This window comes from Belonocnema kinseyi, chromosome 6 (assembly GCF_010883055.1).
Source record: "Belonocnema kinseyi isolate 2016_QV_RU_SX_M_011 chromosome 6, B_treatae_v1, whole genome shotgun sequence".
NCBI classification, from domain to species: Eukaryota; Metazoa; Arthropoda; class Insecta; order Hymenoptera; family Cynipidae; genus Belonocnema; species Belonocnema kinseyi.
Window position 1 is genome coordinate 37,078,045 of NC_046662.1, and position 10,360 is coordinate 37,088,404.

The following is a 10,360-nucleotide window of genomic DNA, read 5'->3' on the forward strand; positions in this document are numbered from 1 at the left end:
AAAAACGAAAGACCTCTGTCAACTGCTGAGATCTTGGCTATATTGGAGGAGGATGAAGATTTATTGCAGGCTAATATCATTGATGCTGTTTACATTCCACCGTCTGTAGACGAACTTACAGACGAAGAGGAGATTGACCACGTCATATGTGAAAACGGGGAAGATTTACCAGACTGTGCGGGGACCTATGAAATACATGCAAGTTTACCTGATACTTCTGAAGAAACAGACAAGCCATCTTTACCATCAAGTTCCAAAAAAGCAAAGGTATGTAAAAAAACGATAAAATATAATTCAAAGAAAGATCTTCCAAAATGGACAAAAAAGAACCCAATATATGCAACAGAACCACAAAACGAAGAAAAAAATAATTTGGAACAAATTGAAAATAGAATTGGCGGTAAAACCCCTTTCGAAGTCTTTTCATTGTACTTTAGTGACGATGTGTGGGACAAGATAATTTCTTATACAAAAAAATATGCTCACGATAATAATCGGCATTCATTTGAGATTGACAAAAGTACCCTAAAGCGATTTTTTGGCATACTCATTTTTTCGCGGTACCATACGTTACCAGCTACAAAACTATATTGGTCGAAAGATGAGGACAAAGGTGTTACGTTAGTTAGAAACTATACGAGTAGAAACAGATTCGATTCGATAAAGCAGAACATACATTTATCAGATAACAACCATCTTGATAAAAACGACAAATTTTCAAAACTAAGACCCCTTTTTGATTTGATAAACGAAAAAAACATGCAGTTTGGTGTATTTTCTCATAATCTGTCTATCGATGAGGAAATGGTGCCATATTTTGGACGACATAGTTGTAAGATGTACATCAAGGGAAAACCAATCAGGTTTGGCTTCAAACTATGGTGTCTATGTAGTTCTAATGGTTACTTATTCAAATTTATACCTTACGGCGGAAAAACAACCACACATAAAAGCGATTTGGGACTAGGAGAGAACGTGGTACTGGAACTTTTGTTAGTTGTTCAGCAACCATTGCTTCATCGCGTGTTTTTCGACAACTTTTTCTCTTCTTACAAGTTATTCTGTTTGCTGAAAGAAAATGGTTTTGACGCTACTGGGACAATTCGTGAAAACCGTACATGTAATAGCACAATGGAAACTGTGAAGAGCATGAAGAAAAAAAATCGTGGTACTTATGATTTTTCCTTTGACAATGAACAAAAAATTTTATTAGTTAGATGGAACGACAATTCTGTCGTAACTGTTGCAACGAATAACTGCACCATTGAACCTCTAGTAAGCGCAAAAAGGTACAACAGAAAACAAAAAAGGAAGGAGTCCATTCCTCAGCCAAAAGATATAGCCGAGTATAATCAGCATATGGGGTGTGTTGATTTACACGACAACGGAATATGCAACTACAGAATCAATGTGAAAGGAAAAAAGTGGTGGTGGCCTCTCTTCGTGTATTTGATTGACAGTGTTATTGTGAATTCCTGGAAAAGATACAATTTGGCAAACAAATCAAAAATGTCACAGTTAGAATTTAAGTCTAATATAGCAGTCACTCTTATGAAAATGGATGAACCAGCCATCGAAAATTACATTCAAGGTGAAGAAAGAACGGAATCAGGTGACAATGTAAGCTGTGCTTCAAGACCAAATTATGGACGACCATCAAAAGGCTCATTATCCATGGATCGCTATTGTATAGTACTGTCGGTACAAATATGGAATTATGTATTGCCATTTTAGTTTTATTTGATATATTTTTACTTCTGATAAGGGGACCTGCTCTACCAATAACCTTCTTACCTTCATTTTTTCGTCTATCTAATTCCTCGTCTATCTTCCCGTCCCTGGTAAACAAGCTACCAAGGTATACGAACTTATCAACTTGTTCAATTGTCTCATCATATAATAAAATATTGCATAGTGTTTTCTCACTCTTTTCTTCGAATGCCATAGTTTTTGTTTTATATGCGTTAATTTTGAGACCCATGCTCTTCATGCTTGCATCTAGTTTATTCAACATTCTTTGTAAGTCTTCGATAGACTCTGCCATAACAACCTTATCATCTGCGAACGCTAACCCACGTACACTTACTATGTCGCGATCCACACCCTCTTCGTCGAAGAGAGCCATTCTTAAACACATGTCCATGAATAATATAAATAACCACGAAGACTTAACGCATCCTTGTCTAACTCCTTGAATAATATCGAAACAGTCGGTCAGTTTTCCATTCACTCTTACACTCGCTTTGCTACCTGAATATATTGTTTTTATAGCTTGTAGGATCCATCCATTGACTCCATACTATTTCAGAACTTCCCAAAGTTTACTTCTATCTACCTTGTCAAAAGCTTTTTTTAGGTCAACAAATGCACAGAAAACTTTTTTTCCTACTCTCAAACTTTTTTTGTTATTTGCTTTAAGCTAAATATTTGATCCGTACATGACCTTCCTGGCATAAACCCACTTTGGACTTCCCAAATCTTCGCTTCTGTTATTTTCATTACCCTACGAATAAGTATTTTTGAATATATTTTACTTTACGGTGCTTAATAAGCTTATCCCTCTGTAATTATTGCATTCGCTTTTATCTCCCTTTCTCTTGTATATTGGTACGATAATTGATTTTTTCCAATCGTCTGGGACGTTTCCCATCTGGAAGCATAAAATTAGCAATTCGCACAGTCTATGTGGTATGCACGCGCCACCGGGTTTAAGCATTTCAGCGTTGATACCGTCTACCCCGGCAGCCTTACCGTTTTTCAAGTTCTTAATTATATCCCTAACCTCAGTGACACAGACTTTCTCAAATGAGTTTTCCATCGCATCGTGTTCAACATCGCAGTTGTAGTGTCCTATAGCTTCATCTCCGAATTGTCTCCTAAAATAGTCTCTGAAAGCCTCTAGTATTCCGTCTGCATTATATACCATTCCCCCCCCCCCCCCACTATTTCTCATGTTAACAATTTCTGTACTTCTGTTTCGTTTCATTTTTTTATGAAGTAGTTTCCTGCTTCCTTCAAAGTCGTTTTGTGTTTTTATCTCTTCTTCTGCTCTAATTGTATCTTTACTTTCTCTAACTAATCGTTTAAGTATCAATTCCTTGAATTTAATGAAATCCATGAATTTCTTAAAATCCATGAAATCAATGAATTCCTTAAATTCTATTAATTAGTTGAATACTATGAATCCTATAAGTTCAACGAATTTCGTAAATTCCATGAATTCCATGGATTCCACGAATTCCTTGAATTTCTTGATTTGCTTGAATTGCTCGGATTCTTTTAATTGCATGAAATCCTTGAATTCCATGTATTGCATAAATTTCTTGAATTCCAGGAATTATTTTTGATTCCAGGAATACCTTGAATTCAATGAATTCCATGAACTTCTTGAATGCCTTGAATTTCATGAATTCCGTAAACTCCATGAATACCGCAAAATCTGAGAATTCTATGGATTCCGCTAATTCCACAAATTGCTAGAATTTCTTGAATTCTTAGAATTCCTTGAATTCTTAGAATTCCTTGAATTCTTAGAATTCCTTGAATTCTTAGAATTCCTTGAATTCTTAGAATTCCTTGAATTCTTAGAATACTTTAAATTCCTTCAGTTCTTTGAATTCCACGAATTCCTGGAATTTAATCATAAAATTAAATTTGAATCAATTCTGTAGAAAAGAATTAAAATTTCAATCAAAATGTTGAGTTCAATAAAGAAGAATAAGTTTCTACGAAAGTAGATAAATTTTCAACAAAAAAGATTAATCTTCAAACAAAATAATAAACGGATAACAAATTGGATCCTCTTTCAATCAAGCAATTTAATTTTTGAAAAAATCTTATGGAAGCATGAAGTAATTTACATTTCAACTAAAAAATATTTAATATAATAGTTACATTTCAACTAAATAATAAAATGTTAAAGCAATTGATATAAATTCAGAACCAAAAATATAATGGCTGAATTTTCTGCAATAAAGAAATAACTTGAAACTAAGAATGGCTGAATTTTTTAGATGAAGATGACTTTTTAACAAAATTGAATATTTTTTAACAACATAATTATATTTTTAATCAAACCGTAGAAGTTTTAACAAAAAAGTTAAATTCTCAAACAAAAACATGTTATTAGCTAGATTTTCTTTTTGGTTAATACATAGTAAACAAAGTATTTTTATGACTTAATTTATAATATCGAGAAAAAATTAATATTTCGTTAAAACATACACAATATTACTAAAGTAAAATTACAATCGTGGAAGGACATGATTACGATTGCAAAACAATCAATTTCAAAACGATACAAACATACATAAAAAATTTGTTTTATTTTAAAGCCTCTGGTATCAGTATGGATTTCTGCACTTGATTCAAAACCACACATCATAAACCAAAATAATTAACATGAAATGTAAGAAAATGTAGCAATTTTCATTTATTTTAATTGAATTAATGTGAAATTGTAAAAAAGCAAAAAGAAACTAAAGGAACTTCGAGCAAATTAATAGGAATTTAAGTCAATTTAAAAGAATTTTTTAAATCTCCAAAAATTCTATTAATTTAATAATTTATTTATTTTGTCATACATGGTAATTAAATTATTAATGTGTAATGTTAGATATTGACGGTAATAGGCCTTATCTAACATAAGAAATTAATTAATTAATTACCCTAATTGACAAAATAACATCAATTATTAAAGTACATTTAGATTCGGCGAATTTATTGAAATAAAATTAATCAATAAAATTTCAGAGGTGACAAAAATGCAGTCCCGTCCCAATCTCTGAATATGGGAGAAGCGAGAAACTATCCGCTGAACCCCCGTGGCATAATATTGGTTAACTCTCTGCTCTTGAATAGTGGCGTTCCCGGATCAAATCCGGACTGAGGTAGAATTTTTCTCGTTTCTCCAGAAATTAATTTGATTATATCAATTAATATCTAACATTAGAAATTAATTTAAAAACCAAATTCGATTTGGTTGGAATGAGTAGATGTGAGCTGAATGTGGCGAATAAGATTATAATAAAATTCAGAAGCATTCAAGGTGAAGTTAAACATCGTTAGCTGGAATAATAAAAATCTTAAATTCAAAGATCTATTGAATTATTTGGTTTTCAAGGGAATTCTAAAGAATTGAGTGTCAATCCAAAAGCATTTATAAGAATTCAACAAAATTCGAAAATAGTCATAGACCTAAGACCAACAGTGGTACTTGGCCTCCCTGTTTTAATTAATTGAAAGAAGTGACTGAAGTGATCTTGAAATTTTCAAACGCGATTTGAAAGAATAAGGTGATTGAAAGTGACTTAAGTGCCCCTGCACCAGGCTTGCCGATGTATCATCACTTGGGATCGTAAAACGTATAGACAATTTTTCTAAATATTAAATCGTCCTGTAAACATTTCGACAATAAAAATACAACAGGAAAGTCCATATCCTATTGAGACAAGAAACAGCAGTTGCCAACGTGAATTCACACTGGTACTTTCATTTTCCTCTTGCAGATTCTGATTTTTTGTGATTGTGTTGAAAGTTGGGTTACTAAACCATTTCGAGTCAAAACCAGCAGCAAATATTTGCAATATTATCTCATTAAACCTCTCCACGTACGGAGAACCAGGTTCTAACTTTAAAGCACTAGGGGATTTATAAAAATCCAATGATCTCATCAATGATTGTCCATGACTTCCTCTTATTCTCTGATTGTGCAGGTCACATGCTGCTTTGAAAAAAATACATGAAACATTTCTGTAAACAGTTAACATCTTTAAACATTCTGGTTCTGCTAAAATAATTGACTTGTTGACTATCTTAGTAATTTCATTGTCTCTTATATTCAATAGTAAATTATTTAAACTTTTTACAGGTGAGACTGGAGTTAAATTTGAATTGATCAGATCGTGCAGTGTTGCTATTTCTACCTCCTGTTGGGGCACTAGGCTAGCGGCTGTAAATTCTTGGTAAATCCATGATGTATAGACTGTGCAAGCCAAGAAGGTACACACCAAAACAATTCTTTCTTTCAGCTTCTCGGGTGGTTCAGGAACGGGAGATCCAAGAATTAATTGAACTATATGCATTAGGCGCCAATGCCTGACACTGAACTGTAGCAATAGACAAGTGACCCGAATTATGATCAACAGACAAACAATGAAGGTACCTGCTTTGATGAAATTAATTCTAGGTCTAATGAAGCGAGGGCTGATCAGTAAAATAGGTACTTGGAGACATAACTCGGTTTGATGTGTCGTGTCAGTCCGTTCAAGAATGTTCAGTTCTTGAGAACCAAGCATGATGGATTGAATTGCTATGAACTGGATTTCGTTGTGCGTTAGTTGACGAAAAATACCAGTAGTTTTTTCTTTGTCGTTGTTGTAGACTCCAAGTTCTTCCTGATTTTTTGATATTTTAATTTGGAAATTCATCGCCTGTGATAAAGCTGAAGTGAGTTCCGTAGCTGCTCCTTTTATTTTGACAGTGCCGTCCTTGAGGTTTTTTATCACGTACGAAATAGATGAAATAGCGTAGAATCCTATCTTAATTTCGTAGCCCCTCAAGTCCACAAGCTTTCTTGGAAATAGTTCAGTTTTTGATGATACTCTCTTCTTATTGTAGCTTTTAGTGAATGGATTCCAGAAATGCAAGGTTGTATTTAGTACAAGTTTTTGAGAGGCAAGCTGGTTACGAACATACTTGATGATGTTTTCCAGGACGCTGACATCCAAAAAATTTGCGGACCACATCTCCTTCAGTAGGCTCTCGTAATCAAATTCTTCGTCGGTCAAGTGGAGGATGAGACACTTTGGTCGTGTTCTGGCTCCTGTGATCCAAGTGACAAAACTCATCATCTCCTTTAGATTTGACCTGAAATGTGATGCCTCTTCACCATTTTGAGATTCTTTGGTCAGCAGGAATAATGTTGTTCGCCTGGGATTTTTAAATACTGCAAGTTCTTTCAGATTCTGAGTTTTTTCCTCAGTTGAGTTTTGAACATGTCTGACACACAATGGAGTTGTTTTTCCAAGTTGTCTAATTATTTTGCCAATTTCATTCAGACGTTTTTGCTGAGTTAATACCATCACCTGGTACGGTTGAATTTTTTTGAAAATAAGTTTCGATAAATGAATGATCCAATTCTTCTCTTCCGTATTTCTGAGACAAACAGACATTCCTATCAGAAGAGAGACTAAGATAAAAGTCTTCATTGTGATCTCACTATTAAAACAGTCAAATACTTTGATTAAAAATAGAAAATTTTAAACAAGAATTCACATCCATTTACAATTTTTGACAGCGATGAACTGTGCTGGGGATTTATTAAATTTATTGATTAAACAAAGTTTATTTACAAGTGTTCCTAATAATCTGCTGGTCTGCACTGGTACTGAGTTTTTCATATACTGTGGATTTTTGACTTGTTGTTTTCGTAACACCAAGACAACATCGATTTTTTAAGTTCTTTTTACCATAAACAATCAGAAGAGTGAACGTTTACTTATTTTCGACATTTAGGAAAATGCATAGTCTAGATCAGATCAAGATATTGATTACAAAAAGTACGTAAATACATCAACGCAAGAAAACATAATCAGAACATAAAGTCCTGAAATTCTAGTCTTAATACTCACAAATATTTGAAGGTGCCTTCAGTGTCCTTTGATTTTAATGAAAAAAAGAGTTATTTCAACAAAACAAAACTCCAAAAATGAGTAAAAGGACATCCATAACTTTAACTTCCTTGATTACAAACACTTTTCAATTATTGTCACCAAAAGTTTAATTATTTGAATGTCGCCAATATTTATACTCGAATTATTCAAAGATCGTACAACTTGTAGGAATAGGTATTTCTCACTCTTCTGATGACTTGTCTTGTCCGTAATGGCTACAAGGCGTACACAAACTAGCATTTCAATACAGCATCGATATCTTTAAAAGAAAAATATTTCTTGACAAGGAAGTATTTATGTTATAATCGTCATTCAAATAAGAAAGATTTTCTTCTTGAAGGGATACTTCATGGTCTGGATTATGTCAATCGACTCTATATGAACATGAAAATACATAGTTTGACAGAAGATGAGTGCACAGTCATTTTTCCGTTATCCGTAGCATACTGTGATGATATTTTCGTCCACTGTGATAATATTGAGGTGCAAGATGGATATCACTGCAAAAGTAAGAAAATGCTTATGAGCTTTATTTGTAAATTGCTGCAAGGTCCTAGTAATGTAATCTTGAACGTGATGTTACAATGACCTACAAGGCAGGCCACCAGCCTTGAAGTTTTTATCGTCAGGCAATCTTTGATGCCAAGATGGGTTAAAGAATGTATGAGATTTCGATCCTTCACCAAATATGAGTATATAGATGGGCATGTTACTGAAATTTAATATTATGTAATACGGAACCGCAAGAAAGAAAACGTTATTGTCTGTGACCACTTCACGTAACCGCATATTGAGGAGGGTTCCTGGTTTATAGCGTTTCGTCAGTCACATTGCGTTCATGAAAGTAAACGTTTCCTCAATCCCTCAATTTTAGTTGCTCAAAGTGGCTATTCAGTGGGTATTTAAGGATCGAACTTTTTGAATTTAGATAATAATGATTTCGGATTCCTTTTAAAGGAATTCAGCAGATACAAATTTTTTAAGATTACACTCATGGAATTCCAAACATCAAACTAACGCGCAAACGTACATATTCACGTACACACATCAAACACTATGAAAAAAAATACTGATCAACAAAAGTACACTGATTCAGTGTTGTTGTGTGTTGTACCAAAAAGGAGACAACGGAAAACAAAAATTGAGCTATGTTCAGATTACAGTTTCACACTCAAAGTAGTCTTATTTTAAAAACAAATATGTTAAGTTGAGAGCATTACAAATAAGCTGTAGCAAAGATGATTATACTGGTTTTCTGTGTATGTAGCACAAAAGTTTTCATGTCTGCAACCTCACTTTAAGTCCTCTTTCTCATTTCCACTCGCATTTATCAAAATATCTCTAGTGTAGGAACTACTTAAATTTTTCGGTTTTTACCTTAGATATAATTGAAGATTTCGGATGTGTCTTTTTTAATCTCAACCTTCTTTCTTTATAAAGATGACTAATGGAATCAATCATGTTTTTTTTCTATTATGTTTATCGTTGTATACTTAAAAGTAGGAACACTGATATATACTTAATTCAAATGTCTAACTCTGGTCCATTCCTCATTATTCTAATTTATTATGGTTTAATTCAGAATTGAGAAGTATAGAGTTAAAATTTAGCTAGAAAAAGGATTCGAATTGAATAAGTGTTTCTGCTTTTACATATACAAAGATAATTATAATTGACAATAAAAATATTATCGAGCTTATACAAGAACTTTACTTACTTTGTATAAGAGATTTATTTAAACAAACAATAAATTTTTCTCATTACACTCTCCTACACCGTCTTTGTTTTATTTCGTTGTAAAAATGGTATATTTGTAGTTATCAGTCACCACTAAAACAAAAAGAACATGCTCTACTTCAACTCTATTCCAAAAACTAAGTTTTATTTTCAAACAAAATGTCTACGTTTAGAGATTGAAAACGCTATAAAAAATATTAAAATTAAGTCGGTTTTCCAATTACTTAAAATATCGGATTTCAAGAGTCATTTCTTATGACTGTAAAAATAAGTTTTTTTGATTAACAGCAGTTAAGTATCCGAAATTCAAAAGACTCAAAACGAGATGATTGTATAAAAAAGTTTGGTTGGAAAGCAGGACTTTCATTTTTAATAGAGAAATTGTGGGTCCGGATGCAATAAGGGCACATAAAATTTTTTTCTGCGAAAACGAAGTCCCCTGGAGGCTTTAGAAAAAATTTTCGAATTTTAATTTTCAAAAGATATATATGGATGTAAAATTTGATTGCGCATCTTTTTTTCTTAAGACAAAAAGTTGTAACTTTTTTAGTTTAAAAATTAAAGCCAAAAAACTTACTTTTTTGAAAAAGTCGATTTTAATCCGTTTTTCACTTCAACTCGTGCTCTGTACGTGAGTTTTTGGAATTTTTGAATAAGATTTTCAGAAAATATACCTTAGGGTATCCTTCGATTCATAGAGGAACAGGAATTCAAAATAAAAAATTTTTAAAATTTTAAATAATTTTTTTCTGATGCTCGGCGCGAATCGGAATTTTGTAACTTCCAGCGTTTCGTTTATCGAGCTAATTTTGAGCAAGCAAGGACTTCTCGTGACAAAAATGCGGAGTAAACTATGATAAAGTTTTTTGAAAAGTTTTAGATCCAAATAATTAATAGTTTAGGAGTAGTGATGATTTTAGTTAATGTCAGCGCTGGAGTTTTCGAGTGTA

General features: G+C 32.8%; 1 protein-coding gene across 1 annotated transcript in view; it reads left to right on the forward strand.

Annotated features, from left to right (window-relative positions):
- LOC117175335 (piggyBac transposable element-derived protein 3-like) overlaps positions 1-4,888 on the forward strand; it is a 7,845-nt gene extending 2,957 nt beyond the window's left edge. Inside the window, exons 2-3 of the mRNA XM_033365044.1 lie at positions 12-1,697; positions 4,753-4,888. Coding sequence (XP_033220935.1) covers positions 12-1,697; positions 4,753-4,888 — 1,822 coding nt within the window. The remainder of the gene's footprint in view (positions 1-11; positions 1,698-4,752) is intronic.
- Positions 4,889-10,360: the final 5,472 nt, after the last annotated feature.